Genomic DNA, 21,776 nt, shown 5'->3' on the forward strand with positions numbered 1-21,776 from the left:
CTGGAAAAATAAACTTGTCAAAATACTCAAGTTAAATCTTTTAAAGTTAGTAACAGATAGGAAAACTAGCTGATACTGAAACATACTTTAAAGTAATTTACTGTTGAGGAGGTAGATGAAGAGATAAGTGAAGCAGAATAGACAATCTAGAAGCATAAATATTTTAATAGCTATTTAATTATAAAGCTTGCATATTCATTAATTCAGCAGACATCGAATGGGAACTGCTGCTGTGTGTTAGATATGAGTAATCAAAGGCAATGAAGATAGTCTCTATGCAGTCTAAATGGAAAATGAAGAGAATAAGGTTTTAGAGATCAAATAAATCTGAGATTAGAATTTTTCCTGGGCTGGAACTGATGCTTAGTGGGAGATCACTTGACTAAGTAAGCTTGGGGCTCTTGATTCCATTTCCAAAACTAGAGACAGAATGCAGCAGATACTCAGGAAGTGTTACCTGTAGTTATAAAATGTGGTTCAAAAGTTACAATAGATGGTGTGAAAATAGTGTAATAGGAGAAGCAACTGAGAAGGCGTAAGGACAGGTCTAATGGTTACTAAAACTAAAGGAAGCTAGTACTGCTTTCCCTAACCAAGTAAATCTGTAAGCTCTGTCCAATGTAGTACAATGATATAAATATCCCCTTGCCCAGTGTGGTAGCCATTAGCCACATATGGTTATTGAGTTCTTCAGACAAAGCAAAGTGACCAAAAGCCTGAATTTTAAATTTTATTAAAGTTTAACTACATGTACTGAGTAGCTACCTTATTAGTCAGTGCAGATCTACGTAAGAGAAATAAAGAATGATATAAATATTTATATTATTATCTGGGAACTATCCTAATAGTTAATATCAATACCACACCCCATTCTCTCTCAAAATTTCTGAATTCATTGTAACTCTTATGATTGAGTCAAACAACGTATCTCAACTGGGTCTGCAACTGGGAGTCTATGCTGCTGCAGAGACCAGATGTGTTGTAATGATGAAAGGAGGTATGGATCGATGAAATAGGTTCTAGGACTGGGGATCGAGCACTTGCTTATAATGCATAAAGCCTTGGCCAGCTCCTTTATTCCATGAGCTTCATTTATTTTTCAAATGCATCCTTTGTTTTCAGTTACATAAAGTTAAGGGGAGGCTAAACATAGTTGTGTAGGTGTAACATAGCATACCTTACTAAGGTCCATAGGGAATTCTTGTCTCAAATATATATATATTTTTTTATAATAAGTACATTTCTTTTTTTTTTTTTTTTGGGTCCGGTCGTGGGGACTGAACTCTGGGCCTGGGCGCTGTTCCTCAGCTCTTCAGCTCAAGGCTAGCACTCTACCACTTGAGCCACAGCGCCACTTCCGGCTTTTTGCTTATGTGGTGCTGAGGAATCAAACCAAGGGCCTCAGGCATGCAAGGCAAGCACTCTACCACTGACCCACCTTCCCAGCCCTCAAAAAATATTTTTAAGGGCGGCACAAAGCCACAAAACAGGGCTTACCACTCTGTACTATTACTAAAGAAAATAAACAACTTGATCAGTTTTCTAAACATAGTCATTTTAACAAAGAATTTCATGTTGGGTGTGGCACCACATACCTGAAATCCCAGTACTTAGACTGAGCCAGCAGGATCTGGAGTTCTGAGTCAGCCTAGGCTACATAGCAAGACCCTGTCTTGATAATTAATCAAAATAAAAAATAATTTGACATAAGAAAATAGGTAAATGTAGTTATAAAGTTAAGACAAGCCTGGAAGTAAAAACTAGGAGTCCAAGTTCCCAAGCTGCTCAGGAACATACAGTCTATTCTTTGAGATTTGTGTTTCTAGATTAGAAGAGGCATCTGCAGCCACTGCCCATCTGGCACATGTTTCCTCAGGCTTGGCAAGCCATAGTTGATTTAGTAAAATGATTTTTGTGTGTATGTGTGCCAGTACTGGGGCCTAGGCATTATCCCTTAGCTTTTTTCTCCTCAAGGCTCACACTCCCACTTGAGCCATAGCTCCACTTCCAGCTTTTTGGTGGTTAATTGGAGATAAGAGTCTCCAGTCTCCTACCCAGGCTGGCTTTGAACCTTGATCCTCAGATCTCAACCTCCCACGTAGCTAAGATTACAGGAATGAGCTACTGGCCACAGGTCAATAAAATATTTTTTTCTTTTTTTGTTGTTGGTTGTGGGGCTTGACCTCTAGGCCTGAGCACTGTCCTTCAGCTCTTCTGCTCAAGGAGAGCACGCTACTGCTTGAGCTATAGCTCCACATCTGGTTTTCTAGTGGTTTATTAGTGATAAGAGTCTCATGGACTTTCCCTGCCTAGGCTGGCTTTGAACCGTGATCCTTAGATCTCAGCTTCCTGAGTGGCTAGGATTACAGGTGAGAGCCCCCGGTGCCTGGCTAATAAAATCATTTCTTAAGTTCTAATGTTGTTTCTTTTTTCTCTGAGATTTAGAAGGAGCCTGTAATATTAGCTTGAGAAAATCTGGTCTTCCATGGTTATTTCAATAGCTGTGGCTTGAGTAGAGAAAAGCTTGAGTGGAATTGGTTAAGATATCTCTTTAGTATACCATTAAGTGTTGTTGAAAAGACCTACCCATCAGTCCAACCTACTGAAAGATACAAAATATGCCTCAGAGAAGGTGATTAGTCTTTGTTACCTGATTTGGTTGTATAATAAAGTTAAGGTGAAGTATATACTTACGGTGAAGAATACTATTAGTATTGCTTCTCTGATTACTATCACCCTTTTTCCATCTAGGTATATACACATAGACAGGATTTAAGTACTTGCCCCCCAAGAAAACCCCAACCCTTGTTAATTACCTTTATTGGCTAAACTATTTAAAATACTGCTAAAACATTTAGTTTTTAACTTAAAAAATTATCTTTAGATATAAAAGAGGGTTTAAATTTAACATGTCAGTTTATGAATACAGTACATCTTGATACCTTTTCATGATTCTCCTTGCTGCCTAAAACCTTAAAAAAATAAACTGAAATAAATAAATAGAAAAAATACATAATTCTATTCCAAATGATGATCATTTAGTGGAGAGAAAAGGAACTGTAAGTAAAGATAACAGAAAGAAAGGGACAAAGAAATTGCAATCACGGTTAACATTTTTCTTTCTATATTTATAAAGTTTTCTTAAGGCTTTCTTATTTTTTTATTCCAATTAACTAGATAACTAATGTTCATATTTCAGTCATTCTGAGTCTAGAAGGCTTGGGTCTCCAGGCGATAATCATTGCAGCCAGCCAGCAGAAAGATGCTCTGAATTTAAGCACAGAACCAGAATGCTTCGTGGGCTGGAAAAAATCAAGCCTAGAAACAGGTCCAGACCTAGCTAGAGGTTTTCTCCTTGTGATAAAAGGATATCTTAGTGACAGCTTCTGGCTGATGATTTTCTAGTGTAGATAGGCTGTCATTTTCTCTTCAGAAACAGCATTTCCTTTTTCTTGAGGACGATGAGTTTCTTCTGTTAAGGAATTTGACTAAGGTGCCCTATTTCTGTCCTTACCAAGCAATGTTACAAAGCTTTTCATTGGAGGTTTCTGTTTCCTTCACAGAGATTGAGACAGTGAAATTGGCGCGCTCTGTCTTCAGCAAGCTACATGAGATTTGTTGCAGCTGGGTGAAAGACTTCCCTCTCCGCAGGAGACCCCAGCTTTATTATGAGACATCAATCCATGCCATCAAAAACATGCGCAGGAAAATGGAGGACAAACATGTCTGCATTCCTGACTTTAATATGCTCTTCAACCTAGAGGTAAAGGGCACTTATGGAGAGTCAGTAAAACTTAAAACATAAAACTAACACCTTCAAGGTCCTGTTAGATAAGGAGAGCTGGTGTTCCTAGTAGTATCTTTGGTAGGTTAGAATAAGACTAACTGTAAGGTGGCACAGAGTTGCTTGCGTTAGAAAACAGAAAGGACCTATTTATTTTGGTATTTTGAATAAGTTCAAATCATTCCAAATTGGGACCATTCTCAGTTGGGAGAATAAATAATACTCAGTTCCCCTCTATAGCTTGTATATGCTTCTAAAGCTAATCTATAAATATAGAAGCCTTAAAAAAATGCCTTAAATCGTGGGCTGGCAAGGTGGCTCAGTGGTAGAGTGCTTGCCTCGAATGCATGAGGCCATGGGTTCGATTCTTCAGCACCACATAAGCAGAAAAAGCTGGAAGCTTCACTGCAGCTCAAGTGGTAGAGCACTAACCTTGAGCTGAAGAGCTGAAGGACAGTGCCCAGGCCCAGAGTTTAGGCTCCACAACTGACAATAGAAAACCTTAAATCTTGGTAGCTATTTTTTTTTTAAATATTTCTATAGTATAATCAAATGGTGTTTAAGTTCCCACAAAACTATTGCTTAAGCAACACAAAACTCAAAAAACTGGATTTAAGGTTAAGACAGTTTCTGATTTCAAGTGATTTTTTTTCTTTTTTCTTTTTTGTCAGTCATGGGGCTTGAACTCTGGGCCTGAACGCTGTCCCCCAGCTCTTCAGCTCAAGGCTAGTGCTCTATCATTTGAGCCACAGTAGCACTTCCAGTTTTCTAGTGGCTTACTGGAGATAAAAGTCTCATGGACTTTCCTGCCCTAGCTGGATTTGAACCGAGATCCTCATATCTCAGCCTCCTGAGTAGCTAGGATTACAGGTGTGAGCGACCTGCGCCCAGCTCTGTGATTGTCTTTTTTATATCTTGGTCTCTGAGATAGGAAAGTAGTTGTAATTACATTTCATGAATCTCTGTGACTGACAAATTGGATCTGCACAAGCCTTGTCAGCTTAATAACCATTTTCTTGCTATCTTCCTTTTTTCTATTAAATGTATTATATTAATACAAACAGAGGTAGGTTTGCTTCCTTTGCTTGTCACTTGCCTCATTTCTTCACCTAAGTCCATCACTTAAAAATTACAATGTAGTAACTTACATAAAACACATTATCTCCTTCATTTAACAGTTGAGTTTAAATTTCAGCTGACTGTCAAGATCTAATCAACAGTGATGATAGGTTAATAATTAGTACATTTAAAGATATTAGCTGGTACCTTTATTTCCAATATCATGTCCATGTAAATGTAATCCAAAGGTCACGTGATAAAGTAATACTTATACCATTATATCTACTTGAAGGTTAATACTCAGATTTGAGAGTCTTATTGTTGGTTATTAGCCTAGTTGATTTTTATTTTGTCTCCCAAATTTAAAAATTAACCCAGGGATGGAGAAGTGACTCCAGTGGGGAAGTAGGCTTAAGCTCTTGCCTAGCAAATATGAAGCCCTGAGTTCACACCATAGTATACCAGGAAGAAAAAAATCAAGGTAACTCAGAAGGGAGCATTGGTTAGGCTTTGAGGGAAGTTTGGCCAGAAATTCTTAGAACTTTATAAATATCACATCTTTTATTTTGGTACTCTGATTTTAATTTTTATTACAAAGAAACAAATGCAGACTTGCCTCATCTAAATGTTTTATGCAACATTGTTAATAAAAGAAATTGGAAAAAGCTAGGTATTAGTGGCTCAAGCCTGTAATTCTAGCTATGCTGGAGGCTAAGATCTGAGGATCATGGTTCAAAGCCAATCCAGATAGGCAAATCCATGAGCCTCTTTATCTCCAATAAACTGCCAAAACAAAACAAAAAACAGCCAATAGTGGGGCTGTGGCACAAGTAGGCGAGTGCTAGGCTTGAGTAAAAGCAGCTTAGGGACAGCACTCAGGCCCTGAGTTCAAGCACAGTACTAGCACAAAAAAAAAAAAAGGAAATGACCCAAGTAATTGAAAGAAATGAAGATATGCTAACAAGATGAATAAGCCATTTTAAATGCCTTCAAATATTTAATGACATGGCAATGATATGACAGTAGTATGATATAAAATTTTATGTATACTATGATATGTAATAAATATATAAGGGGAAACAAAGGAGGAGGCAACAATGCTTGATAAGAAATGTACTCATTGGGGGCTGGGAAGGTGGCTCAGTGGTAGAGTGCTTGCCTCCCATGCATGAGGCCCTGGGTTTGATTCCTCAGTACCAGATAAGCAGAAAAAGCTGGAAGTGGCGCTGTGGCTCAAGTGGTTCAGTGCTAGTCTTGAGCTGAAGAGCTTAGGGACAGCCCAGGCCCAGAGCCTGGCCCCATGACCAACCAAAAAAAAAAAAAGAAATGTATTCATTACCTTGTCCATGTAATTGTAATCCCTCTGTATTTTCACAATAAAAAATATATATGTTTATATATAATTCAATGGTAGAATGCTTGCCTAGCATTTCAGAGATTCTAACTTTGATCCCCATCATTGAAAAAAGATCTCTCTCTATATATGAGAATGTGGATATATATTACATATAATAGTATATGTAATAATATATTATATGTAATATATAGTATATATATAATACATATATAAGGTATCTATGGATGGCAGGATTGTGATAATTTATTTCCTTTATTTTCATAAATTGCACATTATTACAATACGAAAACATCAATAATTTGTGTGTGTGTATGTATATGTGCATGTGCTCTTACTAGGTCATTTTTTTCTTTTTTTCTTTTTTTCTTTTTTATCTTTGTTAGTGTATTGTTTGCAGTTTTATTTTTATTTTATTTTTTTGTCAGTTGTGGGCCTGGGCGCTGTCCCTCAGCTCTTCAGCTCAAGGCTAGTGCTCTACCACTTGAGCTACAGCGTCTCTTCTGGCTTTTTCTGTTTATGTGGTGCTGAGGAATCGAACCCAGGGCCTCATGCATGCGAGGCAAGCACTCTACCACTGAGACACCTTCCCAGCACTGTTACTAGGTCTTGAATTCAGGACCTGGGTGCTGTCCCTTAGGATTTTTTTTTTTTTTTTTTTGCCAGTCCTGGGGCTTGAACTGAGGTCGGGGTCTGGACACTGTCCCTGAAACTCTTTGTGCTCAAGACTAGTGCTCTAACACTTGAGACACAGGCCCACTTCTGGGTGTGAGAGAGAGAGAGAGAGAGAGAGAGAGAGAGAGAGAGAGAGAGAGTGTGTGTGTGTGTGTGTGTGTGTGTGTGTGTGTGTGGTGTGGAGCAATTGAATCTGGAGCTTCGTGCATGCTAGGTAAGGAGTCTACCACTAAGCCACTCCCTCAGTTTTTTCATGCAAGGCTGGCATGCTATTTGAGCTACAGTTCCACTTGCAGTTTTTTTTTTTATATGTATTTATAAGTTTGTACTAATATGTTAAAAATATGGAACACTTCATCTTATTTTTTAATTGTTATTATAAAGGTGATGTACAAAGGGGTTACAGTTATGTAAGTCAGGTAAAGAGTACATTTCTTTTTTTGGGGGGGGAGGGGTCCAGTCGTGGGGCCTGAACTCTGGGCCTGGGCGCTGTCCCTCAGCTCTTCAGCTCAAGGCTAGCGCTCTACCACTTGAGCCACAGCGCCACTTCTGGCTTTTTTCTGTTTGCTTATGTGGGGCTGAGGAATCGAACCCAAGGCAAGCTCTCTACCACTGAGCCACCTTCCCAGCCCCAAGAGTACAATTCTTTTTGGACAATGTTACCCCTTTGCCTGCTCTCTCCCAGTTTTTTTGTTTTTTGTTTTTGTCAGTTGTGTAGCTTGAACTCTGGGCTTGGGCTCTGCTCCTGTGCTCTTCAGCTCAAGGTGAGCGCTCTACCTTGAGCCACAGCACCACTTCCTGCTTTCTGGTGGTTTATTGGAGATAAGAGTCTCATGGACTTTCCACAGATCTCAGCCTCCTGAGTAGCTAGGATTACAGGCGTGAGCCACTGACGCCTGGCTCTCTCCCAGTTGTTGTTTTTGTTTGTTTGTTTTTTGTTTTTTTTTTTCTTCTTCAATTTTCTTGCAATCATTATTTCTTTTATTTTATTTTTAATTTAATTTTATTTTATTTGTGAACATACTGTACAGAGGGGTTACAATTACATGGGCAGGATAATGTATACATTTCTTACCAAGCATTGCAGCCTCCTCCTTTGTTTACCCTTCACATCCCTTCCCAGCCTCCCCCCTCCCCCCCACCCAATCTTTCCCCCCCTCCCAGTTTTTATCTCCCATCTCCACCCACAAGTTATATATAATTTATTTTCAATATAGTAACTAGTGAGTACCACTGCTGCATTTGTGCTCACCCCTTGTGCGTCCATTTCTGTGCCCCCCTCCCAAAAACAAAATGAACAATGCAAAGAAAACAAAGAAAAAACCTTGTTTCCATTTCCTGGAGTTCATTTCAATAAATATATTTTCAAAAAATATATTTTATATGATCAGATGCACATAGGCATTATGACTTTGTGTTCCTTTCCTAAGAGTATCCTCCTTTGGTTTCATGTGTATGAATGCCTAGAGTCCCATATAATTTATCAGGACCTGTGTATTTTAGGTCTAGCCTCTGCATATGAGAGAAAAAGTGCCATGTCTCTTTCAGTTTGGCTTACCTCACTTAACATGAGTTGTTCTAGGTCCATCTGTTTTCCTGAAAATAACATATTATTCTTTCTAATAGCTGTGTAAAATTCCATTGAGTATAAGTACCATGGGTTTTTTGTTTGTTTTGTTTTTTGCCAGTCTTGGGGCTTGAACTCAATGCCTGGGCACTGTCCCAGGGTACTGGGCACTGTCTCAAAGCTAGCACTCAACCACTTGAGTCACAGCAACACTTTCAGCTTTTTCTGTGTATGTGGTAGAGGAATCAAAACCAGGACTTTATGCATGCCAGGCAAACACTCTACCACTAAGCCACATTTCCAGCCCCCATAGTTTTGTTTTTGGGGTCCAGTTGTGGGGCCTGAACTCTGGGCCTGGGCAACTGTCCCTCAGCTCTTCAGCTCAAGACTAGTGCTCTACCACTTGAGCCACAGCGCCACTTCCGGCTTTTTTCTTTTTGCTTATATGGTGCTGAGGAATTGAACCCAGGACCTCATGCATGCAAGGCAAGCGTTCTACCACTGAGCCACCTTCTCAGCCCATGGTTTTTGTTTTTTTTTTGATTGTAGAGAATCTGGGCTCTTCACTTCCAGCTTTTTGCTGATTAACTGGAGATAAGATTCTCAAGGACCTTCTTGCCCTGGCTGGCTTTGAACTGAGATCTGAAGCTAGGATTATAGGTGTGAGCCACTGGTGCCCAGTGTTATACTTTTTAAAAAGATTCTCTTGCTTCCATTGTCACTGTTTTCTTCTGATACTATATTGTTTAAAATTGAGTACATATAGAAACTCTTTATATCAGAATAATTTCTAGATAGTTCTGTTTAGTCAGTCTTCAGTGGCACAAATGAACATGTATTGTAGTAGATACTGATATAATATTTGCGTATCATTACTGTGTGGATATTTATATAAGATACTTTTGTTTATAAGAACTGTTTCAAGGTACAGATGTTTAGTATTCCTTCCAAATTCCCATAAGATAGCAGCTCATCTCTTCCTGACACAAATGAGAGAACAAGTGTGGAAAATATGATTTGCTCAAGAATCAATGACAAAGCCTGGCCTCCTGTCATTGGCTCCTGGAACCTAAAAAAAAAAAAAGTAAAAAACGAAAATCATTAGTTACTGTTGCCTAAAGGTGGATGAGAACTCCATGAGATTTCAGTGCAGTTGTAGATCCTTTAAACACCTGAATTGGAAATGAAGAATCAAGGTACTACTCGGTGGTGGAAAAGTAAACTTACAATCAGCCTTTGTCAAGACAAAGAAAAAGGTTAGAAGAACTTCCCTGGCAATTGGCCTACATGAGGGAAAATGTAAAGCTTACTATTAGATTATAAGACAAGGCGAAGTTGTCTGCCGCACAGGCATTTGGGTGTTTGATGTTCGAGATTAGTTAACTAGTTTAGAGACTGGTATGTATGGGGAGAATACAATGTGATTATGAGGATTATAGTTCAGAACTATGTGTATACTTCTGTATCTCCATATATTTTAAACAGCCTGAAAATAATTGGCCTTGTGCTGGAAGGCCAATTATTTCTTATTATCTGGCATTTTGAAAAATGTATTCAATACCTAACAGCTTTGCTCAATTTCTCCTCATACTTTCTTTCCTTTCTCTCCCAGTTCTGTGTAAGAGCAATTCGAAGCAAATGTATGTGGGTGGTTTCCATGGTACAAGACAACAACTTCCAATAGAGAGGGCACTTCAGCCTAAGCTAATTGGGCATGATGTGTTCCATGGCTCCAGTGTGTAAACACAGATGCCCTTATATTGCAGGTATTTTAGCAGTTGATCAGACATGTTAGGAAAGGGAAACATTTAGTCATATTAATGACAAAGGACTGGTTCATTTTAATCCTCCTTTACCCCAAGTCCTTAACCGTTCTTTGTTTCTATTGGCAGGACCAGGAAGAACAAGCTTACTTTGCAGTATTTGACGGCCATGGGGGAGTGGATGCTGCCATTTATGCCTCCATTCACCTACACGTTAACTTAGTACGCCAGGAGATGTTCCCCCATGATCCTGCTGAGGCTCTGTGCCGAGCCTTCCGGGTCACTGATGAGCGGTTTATACAGAAGGCAGCCAGGGAGGTATGCCACACTTTCTCATAAATTGCAGTGATGAGTACACTGTCCGAGCTCAACTTGGGTCTTTGTGGATAAAGAGCTGTTTTGGATTTTTCTTCCTGAGAAAACAATTTTCTTTGTTTTTTGCTTTAGGTTTTCAGATAAGATTTTCTTTTTTTCCCAGACTGGTCATGGACCATGGTCCTTTTAGTTCTTTTACCTCCCCAGCAGGTGGGATTACAGGCATGTACCATCACTATGTCTGGCATGGTTATTTTTGTTTTGAGTTAGTTTGCTAATTTTTTGTTTGGTCTGACTTTGAATGCCTCCGGAGTAGCTGGGATTAGATGTAAGCCATCATGCCTGACCTAAACTGTCTCCTTGACCCACAGTATTTGATTCTATTGTCCTTCCAACTCTAATTACCTCTCCAGGAATAGTTTTAGTGGGACATTCAGTTTCTGTAAATCATTGCTGGACTTAGCAGGTAAGTTTTATCTTTATTTGCCATTGCCTATCAGATTTACACCAGGACTGTTTCTAAAGCACTGATGCTGACAAAAATCTGGATATGGTGAATATAAAACAATGGTTTTAAAAAAGAAACAGGATCTGGGATTACTTCCATACATTTGGTTCTAAATGGGTAGGCAGCAATTTGCTGTGTATCTTGAGAGAAAATTTCACTGGAGAGAGTGAATCCTTAGATGATCCTTGAGCGGATTTTCTCTTAAAAAGAAAAGCTAGAACGCATACTCTATATTGCTGAGGTTAATTAGACCTAAGATTTTTACTCAGAATGAAATCTAGGGACTATATTAAGATCTAAAAGTAAAAAAATTAATATAATTATCATTCTGGGCATTGGTACATAATTAACTACAGTACTCTGTTGGATTTTTAACTGAGGGAAAAAAAAGTAGCAAGAAGTAACTAAAGAATTAGATTCACAGAAAATAACACCCCAGCCACACAGCTTAAACATTAACTTTTTAAAATGGACTTGGAAATGGGGTAATTGTTTTATCTATTTCTTTGATGTCACAGGCTACAAAGCAATAGGGGGGTTTAAAATGAAACTAATTCAGAACTAGCTGGTATTAAGCAAGGGAAGTATTTAACCTAAGTTTGGAGTAATACGTAGATCAAGTAAGAGTAACTACTGAGTTCTATATGTTGAGGTGATGTTGGAAAATAAAAAAAAACAACTTTGACTAAAGAGGGCCAGTATTCTGATTAACTCTGGACCTCTTGAAGCTGAGGGCTCTCTACTGATGGCTATAACTGGCTCCTGATAGGTGATCTGAAATCACTCATGTAAAACAAAGAGAATCACTTTTTCACTCTCCCTGTAGTCTGTTCCTTTTCCACAGCTCCTCAAAATTGTCTTTTTTTCTGATCACATTTATCTGTTTCATCAAAGCTTATAGTGTCAGTTATGCTAATAGTTCTCCTTAATAATTTAGGTTTGTTTTAGCAGTCATTTTTCTCCTTCTTGTGCGTCCATGTGCTAACTGCTGGGAAGAGTAGCTATTCCTGTTGTGAAGCAGCCCTGCCTCCTGTTCTCTCCAGGGCATATGCACAGAAGTGTCTTTATCATGTGTTCCAGAGGGCTGAGTTTTTGAACATTCTGTGTGGGAAGACATTTTATTGGTGGGTGAGGATTTATAACAAACTTTCCCTATATAGGAAAAAAGGAGAAGTTGTTTTCTTATTGGATACAAGAAGCCCTTTACCAACACTGACGCATTGGTTCTAATTTAGGTCAGGTCCTTAGTAACAGAAAGTCATGCTTATTTGGTGGTGACTCATGTCAAATGGAGATGTCATTTTTTAGTACAGTAGGATCAAGAGCTTTTAAGTACAATGGTAGCTACTGCAGTGAAATTCCAAGCTGATAGTTCTTTATGCCAATGTTTTAAAAGCAAGAGTCCCTAAAAATATTGTAGAGAGGTATTTTTTTTTCTTTTAAAAGTATAGGCATATTAGTACTTGAAGTAATACATTCCATCACATGGATCCTTATCTTTTTTTTTTTGTTTTGTTTTGTTTTTGGGTCCGGTCGTGGGGCCTGAACTTTGGGCCTGGGCGCTGTCCCTCAGCTCTTCAGCTCAAGGCTAGCGCTCTACCACTTGAGCCACAGCGCCACTTCCGGCTTTTTTCTTTTTGCTTATGTGGTGCTGAGGAATCGAACCCAGGGCCTCAGGCATGCAAGGCAAGCGCTCTACCACTGAGCCATCTTCCTAGCCCCTGGGATCCTTATCTTAAACCTAGAGACTGGGAGTATTTATTGAGTACCAAATGCTTTGTACATTATTTTGTACAGCTAGGATCCTTTACTGAACCACATAGAAAGTCAGTAATGAAACAGATGAGTATGTAATCTTTGTTCTCATACCTGTAATCCTAGCTACTAAGGAGACTGAGATAAGGAAGGAGGCTAGCCTATACAGAAAAGTCTGTGAGACTCTATCACTAATTATCCAGCGGAAAGCCAGTCTGGAGGCCTAGACCAAATGATTGAGTGCCTGTCCTGAGCAAGAAGGCTGAACAAGCCCAAGATCCCTAAGTTCAAGCTCCAGTACTGGCAAAAAAAAAAAAAAAAAAAAAAAGAGGCTAAAAAATAATTCCTATAGTAGATTTAGCACTGGACTTGGAGACAAAATAAAATTTAATTGACTTGTGTACTAATTAATTATGTGCCCTTGGACAAGTTTTTAAAATCTCAGTTAAGGGACTGAGGATGTGGCTCAGTGGTAGAGTGCTTGCCTAGCATTCATGAAGTTCTGGGTTCAATTCCTCAGTACCACATAAACAGAAAAAGCTGGAAGTGGTGCTGTGGCTCAAGTTTTGGAGTGCTAGTCTTGTGCAAAAGAAGCTCAGGGACAGTGCCCTGGCCCTGAGTTCAAGCCTGAGGACTGGCCAAAAAAAAAAAAATCTCATAGCTAAAACTAATAATTATCCCTGTGCTGCATATGCATATGGCATCAGGTAGATTAGTATGTGCAACTGTTAGTACATACATGCATGTAAAAATGCTTTGAGAAACATCAATTTCTGTGTTTGTAAAATTGAATTATTAAAAGTCTATCTCCCAGATGAAAAGTTTGTAATAATTATAAAGTGCTTCTCATTGAGAATTTGGTGTCTATTTATCTTAATTGACTCTAGTCTTAAACTGTTTTCAGAGCTTAAGATGTGGGACCACAGGAGTGGTGACTTTTATCAGAGGCAACATGCTACATGTGGCCTGGGTGGGCGATTCCCAGGTTATGCTTGTGAGAAAGGGCCAAGCTGTTGAACTAATGAAACCACATAAACCAGACAGAGAGGTATGTATGGTTTGTTCTATTAGAGCACATGACAAATTTTTATTAATTAGGATTCAATTATTATTATCATCATTAATCTCAGCAAGTATGCCCACTTCCCAAAGGAGAAATAGAAACTTCTAGAAGCTGAAGGGTATTATAACTGTTGTTTAATGGCAAGTAGGTAAATAAGTCCTGAATCCAGTTATTTGCTTCTGTGTAGGATGAAAAGCAGCGAATTGAGGCCCTTGGTGGCTGTGTAGTCTGGTTTGGTGCCTGGAGGGTGAATGGAAGTCTGTCAGTCTCCAGAGCTATAGGTAGGAAGACATTAATTTTGTTTCTTCAAACTGTCTTCTATTTAGTTCACTGTCTTGTATTAACATTGTTCTGGTAATGTATATGGCCAAAATGCTTTTACTGTGGTTTAAAATAACAATGGATGCCTCTTTTTAATTATTTGATTTAATTACACCTACTTTCATACTTAAATTCCACTAAAAAAGGGGGACCACATCAAGAAATGCAGAATTCACTGATTCCTATCCCTTGGTTTAATGAAAGCCTTTAATCGTTTAATGTACAAATCTGCTTAAAAACAGTGATCCTCATTTCATTCTACTTTTGGTCATATTCAGCTTAAGTAAGTATGTTTTTGGAAAATGGAAAGCTTTTCCCAGTTTATCCATTGCTAGGGATTGAATTTCAGGGCCTCATGGTTGCAAGGCAGGTGTTCCCTACTCCTTGAGCCAACTTTCAGCCCCTTTTGCATTGGTTATTTTTCAAGTAGGTTTTTTCCAGACAAGTTTAACTTATGCCAGGGCTGTAATCCTACTTGTGCTTTCCTCATGTTGTTGGGGATAATAGATGTTTTACCACTGTGCCCATCCAGCTTAAGCTAGTCTTACAAGCTTCTTTTATGGCCTCAAACCCTGACCCCCCAACCTCCATTTCTGCTTCCCAAGTGCTGGAATTACAGGATTGGGATACCGCGCTTGCCCACTTTCCCCTTTTCATTTTTTGGCAGAACTGGGACTAGCCTGGTACTTGAACTCTGGGCCTGGATGTTGTTTCTGAGCTTTTTTCCTCAAGGCTAGCTCTCTGCCACTTGATCTGCATCTTTACTTCCAGTTTTTTGGTGGTTAATTTGATAAGAGTCTCCAGACTTTCCTGCCTGGGCTGGCTTTGAACCACAGTTCTCAATTCTCAGCTTTCTAAGTAGTTGGGATTACAGGTGTGAGCCATCAGCACCCAGCTATAAGGGGATTTTCACTGTATAATTTCCAAACTGCATCTCAAGTATCTCAAGTTATCTAACACTTTTACTTCCCCTTCCTCTACTCACTTATTTTATTTTTAGTCCATTGTGGGGCTTGAATTCTGGGGCAGGGTGCTGTCCCTGAGCTCTTCAGCTCAAGGTGAGTGCTCTACCACTTGAGCCACAGCACCACTTCTGGTTTTCTGGTGGTTTATTGGAGATAAGGGTCTCACAAACTTTCTTGCCCAGACTGGCTTTGAACCAAGTTCCGCAGATCTCAGCCTCCTGAGTAGCTAGGATTACAGGCATGAGCCACCGGCGTCTGGCAATTTTTTTTTTAAATTTTTGCTAGTCCTGGGGCTTGAACTCAGAGCCTGGGGTCTGTCCCTGAGCTTCTCTATGCTCAAGACTAGCACTCAGGGGCTGGGAAGGTAGCTCAGTGGTAGAGTGCTTGCCTTGTGTGCATGAGGCCCTGGGTTTGATTCCTCAGAACCACATAAGCAGAAAAAGCCAGAAGTGGTGCTGTGGCTCAAGCAGTAGAGCATTTGCCTTGAGCTGAAGAGTTCAAAAAAAGACTAGCACTCTACCTCTTGAGCCGTAGTGCCACTCTGGCCTTTTCTGTTTATGTGGTACTGAAGAATGGAACCCAGGGCTTCATGCATACTAGGCAAGCACTCTACCACTAAGCCACATTCCCAGCCTATTTTTTTATTTTTTATTTTTTGCTACCAGTCCTGGAGCTTGAACTCAGATCATGATCACTGTCCCTGAGCTTCTTTTGCTCAAGGCTAGCACTCTACCACTTGAGCCATGGCACCACTTCCAGCTTTTTCTGTTTATGTGGTATTGAGGAATCAAACCTGAGGGCTTCATGCACTATACAATTAAGCCACATTCCCATCCACATATACTCATTCTTTAAACAATTTCAGCAGGTTTCACTGTTTCACTGAAAAGTAAAAAAATTGAAGAAAAAAACAAAAACAAAAAGCCAGATAAGGCTGGGAACTATAGCTCATGTGTTTGGGTGCTTTCCTAGGATGGGTAAGGCCCTGAAGGTGAAAGTCAGAAAACCTGTCTAAAACAGAGAACAAACAGGTGATTTGACTAAATGAAGGGGTGTAAATTCAAAGAATTGAGCTGTCTCTGTCTTACTTTAGACTCTGGATTTGTTATTTTAAGTTTCACGGTTTCCAGGTTTGTTTTTATTTTATTTATTTATTTATTTTTTTGTCAGTCGTGGGGCCTGAACTCTGGGCCTGGGTGCTGTCCCTCAGCTCTTCAGCTCGAGGCAAGCATTCTCCCACTTGAACCACAGCACCACTTCTGGTTTTCTGGTGGTTTGAGATAAGAGTCACAGGAGCTTTACTGCCTGGGCTGGCTTTGAACCATGATGCTCAGATCTCAGCTTCCTGAGTAGCTATGCTTATAGGTGTGAGCCACCAGCGCCTGGCCAGTTTTTGTTGTTGTTGTTGTTACTGTTTGTTATAGGGCTTGAACTCAGGGCCTGTGTGCTGTCCCTGAGCTCATTTTGTTCAAGGCTTACATTCTACCACAGTCTCACAGACTTTCCTACCTGAAATGATTTTGAACTGTAATCCTCAGATCTCAGCCTCCTGCATAGCTAGGATTACAGGCATGAGCCACCAGGCTCCTTTTTTTTTTTTTTTGTCAGTCATGGGTCTTGAACTCTGGGCCTGGGTGCTGTCCCTGAGCTCTTTAGCTCAAGGCTAACACTCTACCACTTGAGCCACAACACCACTTCTGGCTTTTTCTGTTTAAGTGCTGCTGAGAAATTGAATCCAGGGCTTCTTGCATATGAGGCAAGCATTCTACCACTGAGTCACCTTCCCTCCGTTCCGGTTTTTAAAGAGAATATAAATTAATATGTGTCAACAGGGGTGATACATATATATTCTTTAGCTCTTAATCTCTGCTTCCATAAAGAAATAGGTATCAGGTTAGCATGGACATATTTCACATATAATAACTAAATTTAGCTTATTTATTACCAAAAACTTCTAGGACAGTAAGAAAATTTGAAAGGACCGGGTTAGTTTCATTACATTTTTTAGTTCTTCCCTTTCTTTGGAAAAGTGCTGGCAAGCTGTGAAGTGGCCCAAATATGAGAAAACTGAGCAAGAAAGAGAGGTAAAAGAGTCTAGGAATACCTTTTGACAAAGAGTTGTTTTACTTTACAATGAGGGAGTTATTAGGAACTATGGAATAAGACAAAAAAGGAAATTTCACATTCCTAAAACAGTCCTATATTAGAATTACGTTTGACACTCTAACTAGGACTTCTCTTCATAAGAAGACTGAGGAGGTTATCTTTAATGGTTGCTACAAAACCAACTTAGAAGTGATCTACTTTTTTTTTTATTCTAAAAATAGAACACAAGGTGAAATTAAAAGCAGGGAGAAGTGTCCTTGAGTAAGAACGTGACAATCTGAAAGCTAGAAAGGAGGGCATCAAAGAGGAAGTGACTTTTGAATTTAATGTGGAGGATAGTGGTTAGAAAAGGAAATCCTAGGTATAGAGAAATATAAATATTTGTGAGTTTTGAAAAGGCAAAAAATAGCAAGGACAGGAGGCTAGAACAGAAGATAGGAGTGGTAAGTGTTGGCGTAAGACTATATTCTAGTCTAGACTTTACCAGATGATTAAGCAAAGGTAGAGGTATATTTGTATTTGTAAAAGTATATTTAAAGGTAGTTACAGTATAAAAAGAATACAGAAAGGCCTATATGGGAGACAAGGCTGTAGATAGAATTGAGAACAGGTAAAAAAAAAAAAACAGATGAGGACAGGATATGGAATAGTGTAAACAGATGAGACAGAATGACAAGTTGTGGACAGGATATGGAATAGTGTAAACAGATGAGACAGAATGACAAGTTGTGGGGAGGAGGAAAGCTAACTTCCAGGTCTCTGACTTGTGACAAGAAAGATGATATAGGGCTGGGAAGGTGGCTCAGTGGTAGAGCACTTGCCTTGCATGCCTAAGGCCCTGGGTTCGATTCCTCAGCACCACATAAACAAAAAGAAAAAAGCCGGAAGTGGCGCTGTGGCTCAAATGGTAGAGCGCTAGCCTTGAGCTGAAGAGCTGAGGGACAGCGCCTAGGCCCAGAGTTCAGGTCCCACGACCGGACCCCCCTCCCCCCCCAAAAAAAAGATGATATAGCATTTAAAATAAAGCAGCAGCTGGGTGTTGGTGGCTCACACCTGTAATCCTAGCTACACAGGAGGCTGAGATCATTCAAAGCCAGTCAAGGCAGGCAAAGCCCATGGAGACTTTATCTCCAGAAAGCCGGAAGTGGTACTGTGGCTCAAAGTGGTAGAGCTATAGTCTTGAGCAAAAATTGCTCAGGGACAGCACCTAGGTTCTAAGTTCAGGCCCCATGACAGACAAAAACATAATAAAGCAAGAGCAGCTCTGGGGAAGGGAGAACAGATAATGAGTATAAATATAAAATACTGTATTTTATATTCTAGGTGTTGATGGGATATCTTGTACACAGTTGGAAATCCAGATCTGGAGTTTGAAAATCGTAGGTTGGAGATAGACTTGATAACTTCTTTCCATCTTGGAAATATTAGCAAAAAGTATGAAACTATAAGCATAGATGACATTGCCCAGGAATGTTATGTTGAATTGTGAAAATAAAGTTCATTAATTAAGATTGAATAACATGGTCAGGTGTCTGGGTCTTTATCTTGGTTCTACTACTTTCAAGACCATGGAAATTTCACTCTTCAGTGTCTATCACTCTTTGCAAAGACAGGACAGTAACAGTACCAAGCTCACAGAAATTTTGTATTCAGTGGTATAGTATATATATCATATTTTGAAGCAGCACAATGCTGGCACAGTCTTAGCATACAATGATTGTTGGTGCTATTACGTTGAAAGGACTGGAGAAAATCAAGAAAGGATCAAAGACATGGACTTTTGGGATATTGCAGATGCAATATCTCCTAGGAGTCTCCTAGGAGTAAGTAGGGAAGAGTTAAATGCTTAGAGGTCATGTAAGAAATGTTTTTTGGGTTTGTTTTGTGGCTTATAGGGTTTGAACTCTGGGCCTGGGCACTGTCCCTCAGCTCTTTGGCTCAAGGCTAGTGTTCTACCACGTAAGCCACAGCACCACTTCTGGTTTTTTCTGTTTATGTGGTGCTAAGGAATTGAACCCAGGGCCTCATGCACTGCAAGGGAAGCACTCGATCACTGAGCCATAAATGGGTTTTAAGACAGGAAAATTATTCATTACCTGACTTACAAAAAGGTAACCTCTCTGTATAACACTTAATAAAAATATTTTTAAAGACATGGAAATTGGTAGGTGGAAAAACATACTAATTAAAAATAGGTAAGGAAAACCAGGCAATAACTAAGAATACGTGGTAGTTTGGCAGTTTGATGGCAAGAGTGAGAAAAAAATAGTGTGGTAGCTCAAGGGAAAAACCAGTTTGTTAAAGGATTGCATAGTTTTCATTTTTAGAATGAGATTTTAGATTTAAGCATGTGTATGGGAAAAAGAGCAAGTAGAAGAGAAACTGGAAATGAGAGATTAGATAGTGACCTAGGGAAACTTCAAGTTTAGCTTTTTTTGTTGTTGTTCGTAGGGCCTGAACTCTGGGCTTGGGCGCTGTCCTTGAGCTCTTTAGCTCAAGGCGAGTGCTCTACCGCTTGAGCCACAGAGCCTCTTCTGGTTTTCTAGTGGTTTATTGGAGATAAAGTCTCATGGACTTAGGGCTGGGAAGGTGGCTCAGTGGTAGAGCATTTGCCTTGCATGCCTGAGGTCCTGGGTTCAGCACCACATAAGCAAAAAGAAAAAAAGCAGGAAGTGGCACTATAGCTCAAGTGGTAGAGTGCTAGCCTTGAGCTGAAGGACAGCGCCCAGGCCCAGAGTTCAGGACCCACGACTGGACCCCCCCCGAAAAAAAAAAAAAGCCCAGGCTGCTTTGAACCGTGATCCTCAGATCTCAGCCCCCTAAGTAGCTAGGATTACAGGCGTGAGCCACTGGCACCCGGCTTCAAGTTTAGCTTTGAGAAGGAAAAGGGATAAATCTGGCTTTGAGAAAATTGTAGCAGATATAGATATAGGTGAATCTCTACAAAGTAAAAAAGTTGGATATAGGAATTGTGGAAATGCAGTTTGACAAGCTTAATTTACTGAAGCAGAACATTAGTGCATCTTCCAAAGCCTAATTGTTTAACTCAGTTAAGGAGATGCAGAATATATGGGAAGCTCATGAAACGCGGGACTAAATAAGAGAGAGGGACTGCATAGAGCGTGGTCCGTCTTTACATCAAAAATACAAAACAACAGCTCCTGAAAACTTCCCAGCTGATTTCTCCTCATGAGTCCTTCAGATATATGACCCAATGCTGACAGAGGCATAGTAGGCTTTCTAGCATATGGAGGGAGGAGGCTGAAGACAAAAGGATGTTGGCATTTCTACCATGAAATGGATATTCATGCCCTCCTACCAAATTTGGGGGCGAAATGTCATGAATTTGACACCCAACAGTACAGCAGGTGAAAAGCCAGAATTTTGGCAGCATTTTCTCTGTGCAAATCTTTGTATGTTCTGTTCCAAACTAACAGTTGCAGTAGTCTTTTAATTGTAGCACTAAAACAAGACTTTGGGGAACAGTATGACTCAGATCATATTTATTTTTAGAGGTGGCATTCAGAAAATAATAATTCAGTCAGGTAGAATAGAAGAAATTAAGTAAACTGGTGGAGAAAACAGAATCTCATGATTGGAAGTTTTAATTAGCTCCAACCGTCTATTGGGAGGCATCATAATAAAGTGAAGTTGGTATGAAATCAAAACCATACTTGAACAAGATGGTTTTGACTATTAGAAAATAATGAATGGCTAGGTGCCTACACCAGTAATCCTAGCTACTCACAATCTGAGGAGTGTGGTTTCAAGCCAGCCCAGGCAGAGATTCTTATCTCAGAGAAATAAGAATGAGACTCTTTCTTTTTCTTTTTTTTTTTTTTTACATTTTTAAATTATCATTGTGAATATACCATACAGAGGGGTTACAATTACAAGGGCAAGATAGTGAGTATGAGACTCTTATCTCTAATTAACTTCAGAAAAAAAAGTCAGAGGTGATTCTGTGGTTCAAGTGGTAGAGCACCAGCCTTGAGCAAAAAAGTTCAGGAACAACACCCAGTCCCTGAGTACAAGCCCCAGGACTGGTACTAAAACAAAAAAATAAAATAATGGAGTCTTTAGAGATGAATAAGGTAATGGAGTTATAAATTTGATAACAGGAGTGAAGTTGAATATTTATAGGTTTACTAAGGTAAATTAAGTAATTATCTGTTCTGGTATCCAGTCAAGCAACTTACTGGTTAGTGTATGTTGCCCACATTGGCAATAATATATTTAGCCACAAGGTTTCTCTTGACCTTTCTGACCTATGTGAAGATTATGCAGTGAAGTGACATGTTGGAAAGGAATCTTTTTTGAGCAAGAAAGAATCTAAAACTGATATCAAAATCATGGTTTACTTACCTTCATCTTAGTGCAATAGAACAGTAATAATGAGTTATGTAGGTAATAACTGAAAGTGGTAGAATTTGGAGCTCAGCCACTAAATTACACACCACTACTTTTCATATAGCTTAAGTGGTTAAAGATACTTACTAGGTTCTCTCCAAATATGTAAAGGAAAACAATGAATGTAAACA

At 39.5% G+C, this 21,776-nt stretch overlaps 2 protein-coding genes across 4 annotated transcripts in view; one reads left to right on the forward strand and one right to left on the reverse strand.

The window, feature by feature from the left end:
- Window positions 1-21,776, forward strand: part of Ppm1e (protein phosphatase, Mg2+/Mn2+ dependent 1E) — a 117,558-nt gene that overhangs the window by 91,694 nt on the left and 4,088 nt on the right. Inside the window, exons 3-6 of one of the 2 annotated variants that reach the window (XM_070027042.1) lie at window positions 3,564-3,763; window positions 10,332-10,520; window positions 13,685-13,828; window positions 14,031-14,124. In XM_070027042.1, coding sequence (XP_069883143.1) covers window positions 3,564-3,763; window positions 10,332-10,520; window positions 13,685-13,828; window positions 14,031-14,124 — 627 coding nt within the window. The remainder of the gene's footprint in view (window positions 1-3,563; window positions 3,764-10,331; window positions 10,521-13,684; window positions 13,829-14,030; window positions 14,125-21,776) is intronic. The other variant, XM_070027043.1, reaches the window with a different exon arrangement.
- Window positions 9,331-21,776, reverse strand: part of Trim37 (tripartite motif containing 37) — a 129,006-nt gene continuing 116,560 nt past the window's right edge. For both annotated transcript variants that reach the window (XM_070027041.1, XM_070027034.1), the window contains one exon: window positions 9,331-9,508. In XM_070027041.1, the coding sequence (XP_069883142.1) occupies window positions 9,346-9,508 (163 nt within the window). In that variant the 3' untranslated portion in view covers window positions 9,331-9,345. The remainder of the gene's footprint in view (window positions 9,509-21,776) is intronic.

The sequence above is a fragment of the Dipodomys merriami genome, unplaced genomic scaffold (genome assembly GCF_024711535.1).
Source record: "Dipodomys merriami isolate MVZ:Mamm:240054 unplaced genomic scaffold, mDipMer1.0.p SCAF_19, whole genome shotgun sequence".
NCBI classification, from domain to species: domain Eukaryota; kingdom Metazoa; phylum Chordata; class Mammalia; order Rodentia; family Heteromyidae; genus Dipodomys; species Dipodomys merriami.